General features: G+C 50.1%; 1 protein-coding gene across 11 annotated transcripts in view; it reads right to left on the bottom strand.

Annotated features, from left to right (window-relative positions):
- FCRL3 (Fc receptor like 3) overlaps window positions 1-9,960 on the bottom strand; it is a 16,280-nt gene extending 6,320 nt beyond the window's left edge. For 4 of the 11 annotated variants that reach the window (XR_003907041.1, XR_003907042.1, XM_029935868.1 and 1 more), the window contains exons 1-9: window positions 9,645-9,958; window positions 8,662-8,682; window positions 7,454-7,696; window positions 6,752-7,012; window positions 6,240-6,524; window positions 4,951-5,238; window positions 4,365-4,643; window positions 3,022-3,300; window positions 2,544-2,663 (exon numbers count right to left, since the gene is read on the bottom strand). Coding sequence is in view for 9 of the 11 variants with exons in the window: in XM_029935868.1 (XP_029791728.1) it covers window positions 2,544-2,663; window positions 3,022-3,300; window positions 4,365-4,643; window positions 4,951-5,238; window positions 6,240-6,524; window positions 6,752-7,012; window positions 7,454-7,696; window positions 8,662-8,682; window positions 9,645-9,675 (1,807 nt within the window). In the remaining 2 variants the exon portion in view is untranslated. Of the gene's footprint in view, window positions 1-2,543; window positions 2,664-3,021; window positions 3,301-4,364; window positions 4,644-4,950; window positions 5,239-6,239; window positions 6,525-6,751; window positions 7,013-7,437; window positions 7,697-8,661; window positions 8,683-9,644 lie in introns of those variants that run through there. The other 7 variants (XM_029935872.1, XM_029935869.1, XM_029935871.1 and 4 more) reach the window with 6 other exon arrangements.
- Between the last annotated feature and the right edge of the window lie 7,688 nt (window positions 9,961-17,648).

Below are 17,648 nucleotides of genomic sequence, written 5' to 3'. Positions count from 1 at the left end.
GATGCAAAACTTGAGAGACTATTGAATGCTGAAAATAAACTGAGGGTTGAAGGGGAAGGAGGAGGGGGGAAAAGAGGTGGTGGTGATGGTGGAGGGCACTTGTGGGGAAGAGCACTGGGTGTTGTATGGAAACCAATTTGACAATAAACTATTTTAAAAAAAATAAAATAAAATATCAGTCATAAGGGGCACCTGGGTGGTGCAGTTGATTAAGTGTCCAACTTTGGCTCAGGTCATGGTCTCACAGTTCTTGGGTTTGAGCCTTGCGTCAGGCTCTGTGCTGACAGTTCAGAGCCTGGAGCTGCTTCAAATTCTTTATTTCCCTCTCTCTGGCCCTCCCTGCTCATGCTCTGTGTCTCTCTCTCAAAAATAAATAAATGTTATAAAAATTTTAAATATCAGTCATAAAATGTTGGTGCCATTTTCATGCACAGAACCAGACAGAGGCTTATTGATCGATATGCGAAGGGGAAAGGACAATGCTTGACCAGCATCTCTGAGAAAAATACGTAAATTTTCCATTAATCTGATATTCAAATATTTTATTTGTTTGCTTGCTTGATTTTCCATACGAGCCCTAAGAAAGGGAGAACAGAAGCATTTGGCCTGACAGAAAAGGCAATGCCATGTTATGCCAGGCAGAGAGGCAGACTGAAAGTAAAGCTTTAGTAATTCCAAAATATAAAGTATTGAAACCTTATAGGCACCCAAGGCATTGAATAAGAGTCCACTAATTCAAAAATCCTTGATCCATGAAAAATCATGTAGAGAAGAAAAACATAGTCACAGAACAAGGAAGGATGGCAGATTTCTTGTCAGAAACAGTGCACACAAGAAGAAAGTAAAGCAACTTCTTTAGAATACCTAAGGAAGAAAAAAAATTTCAGTCTATAATTCTCTTCCAGCAAAAATGTCTTTCACAAGGAATACAAAATAAAGTCTTTTCCAGGCATGTAAAAGCTGAAATAATTCAGCAGCAGCAGATCCATACTATTAAAAATGTCAAAGGAAATCTCTTGGGCAGAAAGAAAATGATACCAGATGGAAATATGAAGGTACAAAAAGGAATGAAAGACATCAGAAGTGGGAACTCCCTGATTAAACACGTAAGATTCTTAAATTATACTTAAGTCTCCTTAACAAGTAAGTGATTGTTGACAAAAATAACTGCAGTGTAGCTAGGAAGGAAGAAATGGGATATGATGATAATATTCTTATACCACACATGAAATGATCCAATGTCACTTGAAGATAGACTGTGATGTTAGATATCTATACTATAAACCCTAAAACAACCACTAACGTAAACGAAACAAAGGGCTATAAAGTTAATAAGACAACAAAGGAAAAAAATAGAATCATAAAAAATACTCAGTTGTTCTAAAAGAAGGTGGAAAAAAGGGAAAAGGAAACAGAACAGATGGGACAAATAGAAAACACACAGCAAAGCAACAGATGTAGATCTAACCTTATCAATAATCATATTAATGTAAATGGTCTAAACACTTTAGTTAGAAGGTAGAGATTGACATACTGGATTAAAAAGCAAGAATTAACTGTATGCTATCTATAAACAATGCATTTTTAAAAAAATATATGAGTGATCTCTTTGCTACTTCTTTTTCTTGTTTTATTTAGTTTTTGAGAGAGAGAGAGAGAGAGAGAGAGAGAGAGAGAGAGAGAGAGAGAGAGAGAGAGAGACAGTGTGAGCAGGGGAGGGTCAGAAAGAGAGGGAGACACAGAATCCAAAGACAGCTCCAGGCTCTGAGCTGTCAGCACAGAGCCTGATGAGGGGCTCAAACTCATGAACTGTGAGATCATGACGTGAGCTGAGGTCGGACACTCAACTGATTGAGCCACCCAGGCGCCCTAGCAGTGCTTTAAATATAATGGCACAAATCGATCAAAAGTAAAAAGATGGCTGGGGATCAAAGACTATTTCAGAGACCATGACACTAACAGAGATAAAGATGTTATTTCATAAGGATAAGGTGGTCATTTCATCAAAAATATAAACAATAGAAACACTAATGCACCTAATAAAAGACCTTCCAAAAACCTGAAGCAAAACCTAGTGGAATGCAAAAAGAAACGGATGGTCCACAGTTACAGTTTGCAATCTCCATACTCCTCTTTCAGTCGTTGGTAGATCAAGTAGAAAAGCGGTCAGGATGTAGTAGATTTTAACCACACTATCAGTCAAGTTCGCCAACAGACCCGTACTATAAGAAACGCAAAAAAGACTTTTTCTTTTCTGTGTTCCCTTTGTGCTTAGTAAGCTTTGAACCAGGGGTGGAATGGCAAATACTTCCCTTTCTAATTTTTAATTGGATGCAAACTCTGCTACCTGATTTAAGTCTCAAATTAAACCTATGGAGGAACAGCCTCATTGAGAAATTGATTTTGTCACTTGCCAGGGGGTGGGACTGAGGGTCTAGTATCTGGAAGGGCATGATGACCTCAAGGGGATGCAGCACGTAAGTCCAAATCGGTACAGCAATGGCGAAAGTCACAACACCGAAGGGCGAGACAGAGACACCCACCTGGTCTCCCTTGGGGCCTGACGTGACCCACCAGAGCAGCGGCAGCAGCGAGGCCAAGCATGCTCAGCAGCCACCCGAAGACTCCCACAGTGATCTGGGTTACTTTGTTCATGGAACGCCCTACACAGAAAGAGCTGTATTTGAATTCTGGTGGCAAATGGTTTAAGTCCAGACAGTGTGTCAGTGGGGGCTAGAGGCGTATCGGGACAGGTTTCTCCTGGGTTCTGAATTCTCCATTTGAAAGATTAACTCCATGATAATTTGTACTTTTCAAAATAGTAGCACATGATTATTAGCATTGAAGATTGAAATAGATTCCCTTTCCTTCCCCCATGAAATCAGCGCCAGTCTCTAGAAGTCCCAAGCCTTGGGGTTCATGTTCGAAAGCGCTTTGATGCTGATAGAATTTGCACAGTCTGTAGGGAAAATATTTTATTGACTTTAACTATAACCTGTAGACCAGATACTCCCAACCCACCTGTGATGCTGAGTGACACCGCCTCGCTATGCTGGGCCCCCAGGCCATTGTCAGCCCCACAGGAGTAGTTTCCAGAATGTTCTGTGGTCAGAGAGAGGTTAAAAGATGCTCCTCCTCCAAAGGGGGCTGAGGTGTTCCCCAGGATGACATTCTCATGATAAAACCAGTATAAGATCGGGGGAGAACCCCTCTGGGCCTCACAGCGAAGCTCGACCACGTCTCCCACCACCGCCTGGGCCACAGCAGGCTTGAAGGTGAAGACAGGATGAGACACTGGAACTGAAGAAGGAAACACAGTTCATTGGCAGCTTTCACTGAGGACGTAACCAGATAATAAAGGAAATAACCAGCACGGTTTGTCAGTAGCCACATGGACCCGGGATCAGGAGAACCTGACTACCTTTGAGTCCTGTCTCTGCCCTTTATCAGCTCTAGGACCTTGATGTTTTGAAAGTTTTAATCTCTCTGAGTCTCATTTTTATAACACTCGTGGAAGGCTGATAACGTTGTACATGTACATAGTTAATAAACAAACATTCAGGGTGCGTGTCCAACACTTTTGCCAGTGGTGTAGGGTCCTGGCAAAATCCAGAGGATGTAAAAGTTCGAGTCACTGAGAGTCAGTGCCGTATCTCCTTTATCCTCACATTTTCCCTGTGCCCCAGTGCTCCACTCCAGCCCCCACATGCTGGGCACTTTGGGAATAATCCTGGCCTGGACGAGGGGTCTGCCCTACGTAGGATGGGCAGGTTGCTGCCAACATGACTGGAAGTGAGAGAAGCAGGATGCCTTGGGTCCTCTGGTGAGGACCAATTCTGTTTGGGAATCCTGACAACAGCAGATTAAATATCCTATTGCTCAAGGAGTCCGAAGGCCAGAGAGGTTATTAGAGTCTGAAAGCCACGAGGAAGCTCTGTAGCTCTGGTTGCCGAGAGCATCCGCAAGGAGAGACGCTGTCTCGTAACCCTGACAGACACGTAGGGATCGGGATTGGATGGGAGTGGTGGCGGGAGTACGTGGGCGAGGACCGGACTAATCATTTGTTCTTGGACAAAAGAGTTGAGAAATAATTCTATCTGCTAAGCCAGCACAAATCTGGTATTTTGGAAAGTCTGTGAGCCTCTAGTAGAAAGACTGAGTGGAATACATGGCTGTTAATGACAATGACAGAAGAAATAAAAGACTCGGCTGAGTTTTGGAATGTGTCGTCACGAGACAGAGTCCCAGAGGGTCTCAGGGGGAGTTTGCTGGGACCTCACACCGGCACAAAGCCCAGAGGGGGCTCTGTGTCTGCGAGAAGAGTAACCCGCTCTCAGCCGTGGCTGCTGAGAGCATATGCTCACCTCTGACGCTGAGCGGCACCGCCTCGCTGCGCTGAACTCCCAGGCTGTTGTCGGCCTCACAGGAGTAGTTTCCAGAATGTTCTGCGGTCAGAGAGAGGTTGAAGGACGCTCCTCCTCCAGAGGGGGCCAAGCTGTTTCCCAGGGGGATGTTCTCGTGATAAAACTGGTACAGAATCGGGGGAGAGCCCCTCTGGGCCTCACAGCGAAGCTCCACCACGTCCCCCTCCACGGCCTGGGCCCCGGGCGCCCTGAGGGTGAGGACTGGAGGCAAGGCTGGAACTGAGGGAGACAGGGGGCCGTCAGACAAGGTCCATGACACTGGGGCACTGTGACAGATTAACGGCTCTACTCAAGGACCCTAAAAGTAGACATACTCCTTGAACCACGAGGAAGAATCCTGGATCATTTTGTTTCGTTTTCCTTCCTGCTCAGTCTTCTCCACAACAAGTAAATTGCCCCAACTGACCTTGCATCTTTGCTCTTCCTTGGTTGGCCATTAAATCTCCCTTCAGAAGATCCTCATGGTTGACAGAGAACGTAAACCCCAGCTTGGGAACAGCCCAAGTGACAGGAATGAGGCACTTACTTCTCAGTGTGATTCTGACCCGTTTGCTGAGGATGGGCCCGTCCGTGTTGTCGGCCGCACAGTAGTACCTCCCGGCATCCTGCTCCCTCACGGAGGCTATCCGCAGCTCTGCAGACAGGGCCCGCTGGGTCACCCTGCCCAAACTCCTCACCGAGCCTTCCCGGTGCCAGGAGAACGTGACGGTCCCTGTCCCCTCGGCTGCTGAGCAGATCAGGACCAGATCTTCTCCTTCAATCAGCTGGCCCACAGGGGGCTCGGTCTCCAGACTCACACCAGACACAGAGACCCCTGGGAGGACAGAGGAGGACCTGCAGGGTCTCCGTGGCAGGTGCGGCAGGGCCAAGGAGAAGGCTGGTAATGCCGTAAATGAGCCAATAGCAGCAGGGGCAATAGGCAGGGGCCTTTCATTTGTTTATTTTAATGAAAAAATGTCTATTTAGTTTTGAAAGAGAGAAAGAAAGACAGAGTGAGAACAAAGGAGGGACAGAGCGAGAGAGGGAGACATAAATCCAAAGCAGGCCCTGGGTTCTGAGCTGGCGGCACAGAACCCGATGCGGGGCTCAAACCCACGGACTGTGAGATCATGACCTGAGCTGAAATCAGGGGCTTAACCGACTGAGCCCCCCAGGGCTCCCAGCAGGGGTCTTTTAAAGAAGGAAATAAGGAATTGCAAGGATTTTGCAGGAATTGCAAAATGTGTCGCCCCCACCCCAATTCCCATCCTTGGGTAATGCAGGCACCACGCCTATGATCTTTTAAACCTAATGTTGACCACAGTCAAATTTTATGGACCCTTATCTCTGATGCATCAACAGACCAGGGAGAAAGTGAGAACTCTAGGAAGGTTGCTCAGACCCTGATGTGACTTGATCAGAGCCAAACCCCCCTCCGTTCTTCGAGGTTCCTACAGTCTCAGCTCCATCTCCCCACATTCCTCCCTGGCTATTCCAGTTTGTGTTTCCCTTCCTCTTTTCCTGTTATTTGGGAATAATTTTCAGTCAACACATGGATGCACCGTAGGGGCCTCTAGGGGCTGCATGTGGTCATCAGTGCTTCTTGCTTTCTGTTGACCCACAAAGAAACACATCCTGTATGTGTTTGTGGCCCCCACAGGGCTGGGCACCCTGTACGTGACCAATAACTACGATCACCTAACTCAGAGGGAAGAGAATGTTTCAGGGAAGTTAGGCCAATGCTGAGCACAGGAGAAAAGGAAGACGGATGCCCAGCTGTTCCTCTCAGGCACGTTCACGATCCCAGGGAGCAAGAGCTGGCCCACAGATACTCACTCTGGACATGTATCTGGAACCCTGGGCTTGTTTTCATGATCCTAGAAGTCGTTGCCCTTGCTTGGCACCAGTAGGACGCAGAGTCTTCACTCCACACGGTGGGGATATGGAGCTCTGGGGAGTTGCTCCAGCCGAACCCCAGGGCCTGACGTTCTTTGAAAAAACAGAACTGAAGCCTAAAGCGTGACGTCTGTGGAGGGAGCCAGGTCTCACATTTCAGGGTCATAGGGCTCCCCTCGATGGGCTGGGAGGGGCTGGCTGTCAGCTCAGGAGTCGGAAACAGCTCTAGAGAGAAGAACAAATGTAGTCCCTGAGGCAGTGAGGCTCTGAGCTCCCAGAGAGGTGTACCTGTGTCTTCAGGACCAGCGCCCGGAGGGAGGGACCACCTCTTGTCTCCTCCCATGGCTGCTCGGAAGAGGTCGCTCATGAAATCCCACTGACAAAGCACCCCTCTACCATCCCCACATGCTGATTCCTTGCCAAGCCTGTTACTCATAGGACTGTAGCCATACCTTGAACTTGGATCTTTACAGGTTTTGAAGTTTCTGTCCGCTCACTCCAGAAATATTCCCTTGAAGCAGTACAATGATACGAGTCATCATCGAAGGGCGGATATACTGTGATGTTTGATTTATAATGACCATCACTTGTAATTTCTTCTCCATTTCTGTAGTAAGTTTTTTCCATAATATCCTCCTCCTTTTTCCCTCGGCATCTCAGAACTACCGGATCTCCTTCAAAGACAGGGTGTGAGGCCTGGAGGGTCAGCCAGTCTGCAAACAGTGAAGAAACATACGCCGTTTCTTTCTTTAGCCCGAGAAGAAGGAGTCTTGGCTGCACCTGTGAACGCCCTCCACAACATCTCCACATGGCCCTGGGACCCCACACTCCCTTGTCCTCGGACACTGAACTAATGTTCAGAACACGTCCTTAAGACATCCTCATAAGAGCCATTAAATAAAAGGGGAATTTCCCACCCTATCTTTCTTCAGACCTGAGTCCCTTTCTGCTCGGTGGCTTCTGGGCTACTGACTCATCTCTGCATGGAAGAGATGGACCCTACGCAGTCCTCTGCCATCCCCCACCCCCAAGATCAGCTCCCCGAAGAGCCTAATGCCTGCTCACACCCCTGTCTGGGTTCCCTGTCTTCAGTCAGGCTCCAGACATGCGGCCCAGGGGCTGAATTTCAGAGACTCACCCCCTTCTCTCCTCACCAGTTAAAAACCCCACATACACGGGGTCACTACGGGAAGATCTTTGGGTCTTGCAACTGTAATATCCAGATTTTTTTATTTCGAGTTCTCCAGGTTGTCTTTTCAAGAGATTCCCATTGTGATACCAAGATACGGATTCCCAGGCTACCAGACGGTGATCCTTACAGATGAGAGTCACTGTCTCTCCTTTGAAGAAGGTGGACCACGGAGGTTCCAGGAGAAGTAAAGCCTTAGGAAGTGCTCCTGAACAGGAGAGAGACAAGCTCAGGCAGGTGAAGGAGAAGGGGACGCGGGTGGGCACCAGGGGAGGCCCCGCCTGCAGCCGGGCTGGTTCCCCTTGGGGAGGGAGCCGACCACACCCTGGGACATGCTTGGGGCGGAGTCTGCTCTTCCTCGCCCCTTGCCCAGGCTGGAGGGGGGCAGGTGGCTGTCACAGGAGAGAGGTCTCGGGACCCTGGCGTGGGCTCGGAAAAGCTCGGGAGATGTGACATGTAGCTGGGCAAACCTGCTGGCCTCTGAGGACAGGCGGATGCTGAAATGCTTTGTCCTCTGCGTTCCTGCCGAGGCACAGGTGGGCCTGGGCTGTGTGCCTCAGAAGCCCTTCCTAGACTCTGAAAAACCACTTCCTACTTGCTTGCTCACAATTAATCAGCACTTTTTCCACTTTTAAAGCCTGCTTCACTTGAGATTTCATGGGGAAGGCAGTTTTGTCTGCTCTCCAGCTAAGTCAGACAGTAAAAACCAGCGGGATATATCCCGCTGTTATATATTCTTTATAAAGAATTACAATGAAGAGGCATGGCTGCCTGGGAAATCGCCTCTGCGGGCAGAACCGCCACTGACCAGCGGGACCAGCAACAGCGTGACCGCAGCGCGGCCCCTGTGAATCAGAGCCATTTCTCCGTCCTTTGATGGTGGCTCTGGCCTGAACATACAGGGTGGGGGTAGCAGGTCCCTAGGGAAGAGAGGAGACATATGGAAGGTTCTGGGCACCAGCCTCCTGCCTCCACAAATGCTTCTTTCACTTTCACAAGGAGGGAGAGAACCGAAGGCTGGAGAGATCACAGGAAGCTCTGCTCGCCCGCCATGGTCACAGGTGTCACCCTGGTTTTGACACATCCCCGCAGCCCCCACTTCCGGGGCCAGGCCGGACCGGCCGGGAGGACCCACACTCGGAGGGCAGGAGGAGGAGCCAGGGGAAGACTGACCTGCTGGCTGCCGTCCGGGAGCTGCGTGAGAGCCAAGGGTGAAAGGTTAGCACGGGCCATGCTGCGGCAGGGTTTCCAGTTAGACTGAGACGTTCCCACAGCCCGGCCATGGCCACTGCCGCTTCTCCGGCTCTTCCTCCCATTTCCTGGCCGCGTCCCATACCTCCCTCGGGCCCCCGCACCCTGCCCCTCCAACAAAAACACAGCCCTGTGATTCATGGAACAAACAGAAATGGCCGGGTCCCTGCCCCTGGCTGCCTTGCTGTGCTCTCTTCTCTGGCCAGAACTGGGCCCTGAGTCAGAGACCGAGAAGGGCCTGGAGAAACGGCTATGCCCCCACCCCCCCTCACTGCTTGGGCCCCGTTCCTCCTACTTTAAAACGTTTTTTTAAATGTTTTTTATTTATTATTGAGACAGAGAGAGACCGAGCACAAGCGGGGAAGGGGCAGAGAGAGAGGGAGACACAGAATCTGAAGCAGGTTCCAGGCTCTGAGCTGTCAGCACAGAGCCTGACCTGGGTCTCGAGCCCATGAACCCCGAGATCATGACCCGAGCCGAAGTCGGACGCTCAGCTGACTCAGCCCCCCGGGCGCCCCTGCCCCTACTTCTTTCAACCTCTGGTTAAACGCTGACTTAACATCTCAGCCCTGTCGCTCTGCACACCTTCCCTCCCTCGCCCGTGTGGGCCCTCACTGTTTATCTGAGTGTTTAGAGGTGAGGTCTGGCAGGGACAAAACCCAGGCTCCCTAGGAGGTTGTTGAGGGCACAAGGGGGAAAGCCGGGTGCCACGCTTGGTGTGCTCTGGCGGTCTCTGGAGCCTTCGGGTTTTCCTGGGCACTGGCTCGACCTACTTCCCACCTCTTGCTGTGTCTGAAGCCCAAGGAAAGAGAGACAGAAGCCTTCCCGTGGTCTTGCCCCCTCCCTGGTTCAGGCCCGGCTGACGTTAGGAACATAGGCCCCCACCCAGTCTGGGCTCGACTCACCCAGGATCAGCAGCAGCAGCGACAGAAGCATGGGGCCAGGCCTGGCTGAGGGAGGGCAAGACTGTCACCAAAAAACAGGTTTCTCGCCCATCTGCGAAGGAAGTAGAGACCGGGCCTTGGGGAAGGCCCGCAAGAAGTGAAGAAGAGAAGGCAAAGGGACCGTATCTTGACTGCGTCCTCAGAGCATCATGTGACTTCCTTCCTACGGGCCGTCCGTCCATCTGTCACCGCCGGCCGATGTGAGCTTTGAGATGTTGGTGGCCGCCTTCCAACGGTTCACGTCCGTCAGCTTTCCTGTGGCCGGGCCTGGCTTCTCTGAAAACGCCACACCGGTAGATTTGCTAGTATTCAAATCACATTTTCCTCATTTTTCAGGTGGAAACCCCCTACCTTATCTTACATTCACACAGACTTTACTGTCACATGAGGTACCCATCCAGACACAGGTGGGGAGTGTGCTTGGGGGCATGTTTTAGAGTGTGAGCCCCACAAAGTCAAGGTGCCAGAGCAGATGTAAAACCCTTTTTGACCCTTGCATACACTGGCCTGAAGCTGCTGAAGAGGAAAATAATGGAAATTTGCAGGGGCGCCTGGGTGGCTCAGTTGGTTGAGGGTCCGTCCGACTCTTGATTTTGGCTCAGACCATGATCTCAAGGGCAGAAGATGGAGCCCTGCATCTGGCTCAGCGTTGATGGAGTGGAGCCTGCTCGGGATTCTCTCTCCGCCCACCCTGCCTCTATTCCGCTAACGCAGGTGCTCGCTCTCTTCCTCAAAATAAAAAACTTTAAAAAAATAATGGATGTTGTATTTTGTCAAATGCTTTTTCAGCATCTATCGACAGGATCATATGATTTTTTTCTTTTGTTTTGTTGATGTGGTGTATCACATTAATGGATTTGCGAATGTTGAACCAGCCTTGTAACCCAGGAATAAATCCCACTTGACCATGGGGAGAGGAAGGGGGAAAGAGAGCGGGGAAGAGTGAGGGACACAGATCAAGGGAGACTACTGAATACTGGAGATGAACCATGGACTGTAAGGGGAGGGGGAGGGAGGGGGAGATGGTCATGGTGGGGGGCACTTGTGGGGAGAAGCACTGGGTGTTATATGGAAACCGATTTGACAATAAACTATTATAAAAATAATAAAATAAAATAAAATTTAAAAATAACGGCAAATTTCAGATTAACAGAGCGCCCTGCTGGCTCAGTCTATAGAGAACGTGACTCTTGACCTCGGGATTGTGTGTTCCAGCCCCATGTTGGGTGTAGAGATTCCTTAAAAACCAAAACCAAAATCCTCTTCAGATTCGCAAAACGGGCTTCCAGAAGCCCCACCCAGACCTGCGCCGTAAGGGGGTGCATGGCCGAGCACACAAACAGGAAGGTGTTTGGAGCAGGGGACAGCAGCAGAACGATCCCCCACCCCCACCCTGGGATTCTGACCATTGCTAGACGCCTCCAGCAATAATCATCAGGAAAGGTGGGGGCGGGGGGGGAAAGGTTCATTACTTAACATGTCCTGGGAACAACGTCACACACCCGTGGCTACACAAGATCACAGGCCTGGGATTCTCCTGCTTTTATTGGGGTCCAGGGGGAAGGGGGACACCTAGGGTCTCATGGGCTTACTCTTTATCAGTGAATTTAAAATATAAGAGCAGGAATTTAAATGTGTGAAGAATAAAAACAAGTGGTTCTCCTGGTCAGTGACTGGAATCAACCAAGATCAACCTCAAATGCTGCAAGCATGCTCCCCCCTGCACAGACGCCCCCCGGGGGGGGTGCTCACACAGGTCCCGAGTCTGACATAGACACCCTCCCCGGCCTCGCAGCCCAGGGTCCCTCCTGATAAGTTCCTGTTTCAGCCCCACACGGTGTGTCGATTTCCCTCCCCAGGTCTGCAGGGTTCACTGCCGATATTTGCTTATCTTTCCGGGCCTTTCTCCCTCCTGAAACTCTCACGGTGTGTTGATCAGCCTCTTGGGGCTTCTCCCTTTCTGGTCTTCACTCTTTCTCATCTTCTCCTCTTTGGTCCCCTGACTGCAGTATTTCCATCAACCTGTCTTCAGTTGTGCGGTCCTTGCTTTATCGGGATTTCATCGGCCATGGAATCACTCCCATGAGTGTTTCAGGTCCATTGTGTTCTTCTGTTCTGATTCCTGTTTGGTTCTTTTGTGTAGTTTCTATCTCTTTGTTGTAGCTCTTGCTTGTCCATGCATGGTTCTCTGGACCTCAGTGAGTGTCTTTATGGGATTATTTTTAATTCTCTGACAGGTAAATCCTATAATTCTGCTTCAGTAGAATTCGTTTCTGGAAATTAAAAAAAAATGTTTATTTGAGAGAGAGACTGAGTGTGAGCAGGGGAGGGTCAGAGAGAGAAGGAGACACAGAATCTGAAACAGGCTCCAGACTCTGAGCTGTCAGCACAGAGCCCAACGTGGGGCTCAAACTCACAAACCTGAGATCATGACCTGAGCCGAAGTCAGACGCTTAACCCACTGAGCCACAGGTGCTCCAGGAGAGTTAAAGGGTTACTGTGTTTGGCAGGTGTTTGCCTTCATTTTCCTTGATTCTCTGGGTAGGTGTCTGTTCATTAGACAAAGAAGACACCTTTCCAGGCCTTTGCAGACTGGCCCCATGCAGGGGACAACCCCTAGCGGTCAGCCCATCGAGAGATTCTGGGGTGCTCTACACCCCTTTCCCTCCTTGGGGAGAAGCAGGTAGCTGTGGTTTCTGTCCACTTGCTCTGTGCTGAAGTGGGGTGCGGTCCACTACGGTGTCCATCAGCCCAGGTGCGTCACTATTTCCCTCTGGCAATTAGACTACACAAACCCGTCAGAGCTCGAGAGCATTGAGGTGCATGTTGGTTCTTCCAACGGCCTCAGAGAAGTTGAGATGCTGCGCACATGAATCAACTCTTTCCCTTCCCAGGGGGAGCTGAAAACTGGGAGTTTTGTCATGTTACTGTGTGCTGAGCAGGGGAGGGTCGCCGACACCTTCCAGGGCCATCTAAGATGCTCCACTCTTCCCTGGGTAGCTAGACCTGTTGGAGCTCCGACCGGCCAGGCAGAAGATGGTCCTGCAGGAAGCAGGGGGCCCCAGATGCAGGAACCGGCCCCTACCTGCTTTGGGTGAAGCCAGGTTCTAGGGACCCTCTTCCTGGTCTTGTAGTGCTGTGTCAGAGGCAGCGTCCCCAGGAGGAGGGTCCCCAAATCTCCCTTCTGGCTCTGATGGGTCTCAGTTCATGTTCTCATGGGACACTGAAGCCTCTCATTAGTTTCTGATTTCTTTCACGACTGGAATTCTTCTGTGAGCCATTGCTGGGTTGGGGTGTTTGTGGGAAGGAGGCGTGTGCAGGGCCTCCCACGCTGCCATCTTGTCCATATCCCAAATGCCACTGTGTGTTCAGTGCCCACTTCCGGAGCTTTGTCATCTGGTAATTTGTCAATAAGTAGTTGCTGAATGAGTGGAAGACCAATGAACGACAAAGAGCAGGATGACAACTGAAGAAGTTCAGACATTAAGATAGTTTCTGGGGCACCTGATTCAGCTCAGGTCATGATCTCACCGTTCGTGGGTTCGAGCCCCGTGTCAGGCTCTGTGCTGACAGCTCAGGGCCTGGAGCCTCTTTTAGGTCCTGTGCCTCCTTCTCTCTGCCCCTGTCTCACTCGTGCTCTGTCTCTCTCTTTCTCTCAAAAATGAATAAATGTTAAAAAAAAAAAACACCTTTTTTAAAGGATATATCCTTAGTCACTACCACTTAAAGATTTTTGCAATATTCTGGAGGTGAGGTATTGGTTATGTCGCTCTAAGCCATATTAAACTATTTATTAAAACTGTGCTCCACTGTTGGGTAGTGTGGGGTTATTGTAAACTATTCATTATACAGAGTGTGGACGTTGCTTCTTCTAAGAGGTCTTCCCCGACCTGCTGACTCCGAGCTGGGTGTTCGTCGTGGGTTCTTCAATAGCACTCCGGTTTCCTCCGAGGAGCCTTCAGCTCGGTGCAGCCTAAGCCCTTGGGTCTTTGACAGTATTTCCCAGAAGCGTCAGCACCTTTAGGGAGGGAACTGGCTCCATTTTGATTCCTCTGTGTCCGGCACTACTGGCAACAGGAGAAAGAGCCCACTGAACACGGGCAGCTTTGAGATGCAGTGTGTTCAGGTCAGACTTGCTCCACTCATGAACAAGGAACCATCATTCCATGGTCAGAGGTGGAGGATGCTGGTTCGTGCTAGCCGTTATGTCCTGTGTCTGGAAGGAGGTGCTCGGAAAGCGCCTTCGGGCGCCCTGGCCCCTGCGGGGCCAAGAACACGGGCTTGTCCGTCTTCCCTCCGTGAAGCAAGGACTCCTCACATGCACAGTATGGTCTCAGCTCCCAGCACAAGGCATGCCATTAGGCGTCATGTCGCCAGATACAGGGAGCCCAGGAAACTTGAATTTCATACAAAAAACACATGTTTTTATTGTCACTACATCCCATACAATATTTGGGATACATTTACACTCAAGAAGGAGTCGGTGTGTATCTGAAATTCAAATGTAACTAGAAGTTTTGTATTTTTAGTTTTTGCATATGGCAAACCTAACTGGACAGACTCACTTCAATTTGCATGAATAACACCATGAGCGTTGTGTTGGGGGCACCGGCTGGGCACCCCACTCACTCCTGGGCTCGCCCCACCCCGGAGAAAGGAAGTGATTTACCTGGAAAATTTGGAGGAGTAATAAGTGAGGGATGCCAAGCCAGCTCCGCCTGGGATGCCAGAGACCTGCTTGTAGGGAGGTCTGGTCTCTGTGTAGGCACAGATCTTCCCCCACACGGGAAGGAATCTAGATTTATGAGAGCAAATTCTCTGAGACCCAAACATTGGAGCATAAGTTCAATATCACAGAAATAAGAACACAGGAGCCACACATTCACAAGGTGGGCTGTCAGCGTTGGGATTTGGTGAGAGGAGGGCGTTCATTGATGTCAGAGGCTCATGCTGGACCACCCTTCCAGGTTTACTGAGCCTGCAGCCTTGGGGCGGATGATGTTGTGACTTTGCTAGGTGACATCAGCTTGCGGTGCTTTTATGAAACAGACCAGGGGCTGTTTCTAGGGGCGTGACTGCCCCATGGATACCCATCAGGAAAGGGTTCAACTGCCTCACGGGGGTCCTGGAGAGAGCTGGGGAGAGCCCTTGTGAGCAGGAGCGAACGAGACAGGGCTGTCGCTGTGGGCACTGAGCCCAGGATGATCCCGAGGGCTGCCGGCCACTGAGCCGGGGGGGGGGGGTTAGGGTGACCCCACAGAGGCCAGGGCAGCCTGAGGAGCTCTCCAAGGTGCTCACAGCTTCAGCACTACAACATGGTTTAGTGAACATAGAAATCTGTGAAGCTTCTTAAGGTCCTGGTGACTGGACACTTTTGAGAGGAACGGTCCTTGTGAGCTGTGTCAGGCCCAGGAAGTCCCCTGCACCAGTCACCCTGACCCCCACCTGGCATGAAGGCACAAGATGCAAGTTGGAGGGTTGCTCTTGAATCCTGCGATATTCCCTAGGCCCAGGGGTGAACATACTTGAAGAACTGGTGGGAAGGTTCAAAGCTGTGCAGTTATTACAAACGAGCACCAGGGCTTGCCTCCAGACACACACACACAGTTTCACTTCCAGACCCCCTGACTTCCACCTGGACTGAGTGCGGGCCGCAAGGTGGAAATGCCTCCCAGGCTTCCCAGACCCCCACAGGCAGCAGTCCCAGCCCACTCGGTCCACAGCCAGTTTCACACCTTACTCAGAGGGGAAGTGACAGCTCCAGGGAAGGCACAAAGTAGGTAGTTCACAGCCGCCCCCAAAATAGTAAGTGGTGCCAACATGACCTTCTGCTGGAGGGTTTCTCACCCTGGAGTTTGTGTTCCAAGGCTCTGGGTTACCTGGCATCAGCTGACTGGCATCTACTGATGCCAACAGAGATTTTCCTGCCCTCCTTCCTCAGATGTGACCGGGTCTCTGTTAGGGGCCTTGGAGACATTGAACACTCGTGCTGGGGCATTAGTGTGCTCAGTTCAAGGGCAGGGGATGGCCTCTTAAAGTCCAGTGGGTGTGGGGGCTGGGGGTTGCGCTGTGATCATCTTCTACGTTCTGTTAATGCTTTGAAATCGTTAAAACTGTGTGGCTCACGAGAGTCTCATCAATGCAACTTCCAAGGTCCTGGAAGAAAGTGCTCGGTTCCTCTGGGAGAGGACGCCTCCCACGGCCTCAGCTGCACCCGGACTAGGAGAGCCGCCTCAGAGCCGAGACGGGGCCGGTGAGAAATCAGGGCGAGGGGCTCCCTTCATTCCTTTAGACTTTCGACACTCAACCATGTGATGTCAGGGTTTGATTTCCAGGGAAACCCTGGTTTGGAGCATAATTTGTTCTGGAAACACACCTGTCATCCAAACACGTGTGTATCAAAGTGAATTTCGAGAACCACTGGCTCAGTTGTGATCCTGTGACATTGGGCATCACATACGACTCGTACTGCAGGATGTCCCTCGTTATCAAGTTAAAATGTATTAGAAATGCTTGCTCGTCTTTTGGAATGCTCCCAGAACACGTTACTTGCAATCCAAGGTTTTACCGTATTTTGATTTTAATGTGTCTGGAATTTCTCTTACGGGGGGATCTGATCTTTGAACCTCCCTTTCTTCCCAGGGCTGAGTGTGCAGGAAAGTGCATGGCATCTTGATGTTGTAATTATACTATTGGAGGCTCTTGGGTTACTGTTTAATCTCATTGCAGAAACCCTGAACAGTGTCTTGGGCTGAATTTGGGATGGAAAATACAATTAGAAGCGAATTTTCGCCCTGGGATGCCCAAATAGCATTGGTATTATTCAATTAATGTTTCTTTCCCCGAGGCAGGGGGAAGACTGCACAGCCTGCCCAGCGGTGTGGCCACCAGGGCGCCCCCAGAGCAGGGCTGGTCTTTGGTGGGCAGCCGTGAATGTGGCGGACGGCAGGCGGGAACTCCCAGGGCAGCTGTTGGGCGCGCAAGAGAAAGGAGATCCCTAGAAACCTGCAGAAAAGAACACGAGCTCTTCTAGCAAAGGGCAGCAGACGGGCAGCAATGACACCTGCTTCACCCAGTTCCGCACAAAGCACACTCCCTGTTTCAAATGTTGGCAGGTGCTGGTGTCAGTTGCCATTATTTCTTTCAAAACACTTGGTAGAGTTGCCGACAACACCACCGGGCCTGGAGTTCACTTTGTCGCAAGTTGATCCCAATTCTTTCCTAACTTGCAGCTGTATTTAGGCGTTCTTTCTCAGATGGTGTCTTTTTCCATTTATTTTTCAATATTTCTTCCTGGAGAAAGAGTTTTCTGGCAACTGTCCATCTAATTTTCATTTTTACTCAGATGGTGTATTATCTTCTTGTGTTAATTTTTTAAAGTTTATTTATTTTGAGAGAAAGAGAGAGAGAGGGAGAGAGAGCAAGAGCAGGGGAGGGGCAGAAAGAGAACAGGGGAGAGAGAATCCCAAGCAGGCTCCACACTGTCAGCACAGAGCCCAACACGGGGCTCAAACTCACGAACTGTCAGATCATGACCTGAGCTGAAACCAAGAGTCGGACACCTAACCGACTGAGCCACCCAGGTGCCCCTTGTTTTAATTTCTAGTAACTTCAGAATATATAATCACAGCATGTTCTTCATTCCAAATATTGGTTATTGGGGCCCTCTCTCTCCTTCTGTCCTGATCAGCCAACCCCGGCCCTCCTTCCTTCCATTGAGTGTGACTCATGGTGTCTCGTTTTCTTGTGGGTCTGTCATTGTGTGCTTATTGCATTTGGAAAAGAATGTATAGAACTGATTTGAAGACTAAGTTGAATTTGATTTTTCCCAAGCATATTTAGCTGCTCAAATCCATTTTGGAAAAAATCGGTCTTTGGAGGCACTAGTAGTACGGGATCACCTTAAACCTTGTTAAAGCATGGATTTAACCAGATGGCTGGAAGCCAGGCACCCACGTGTAGGAG

This window comes from Suricata suricatta, chromosome 3 (assembly GCF_006229205.1).
Source record: "Suricata suricatta isolate VVHF042 chromosome 3, meerkat_22Aug2017_6uvM2_HiC, whole genome shotgun sequence".
In the NCBI taxonomy this organism is placed as follows: Eukaryota; Metazoa; Chordata; class Mammalia; order Carnivora; family Herpestidae; genus Suricata; species Suricata suricatta.
Note: the sequence above shows the minus strand (reverse complement) of the source record. Positions and strands in the feature narration are given on the sequence as shown.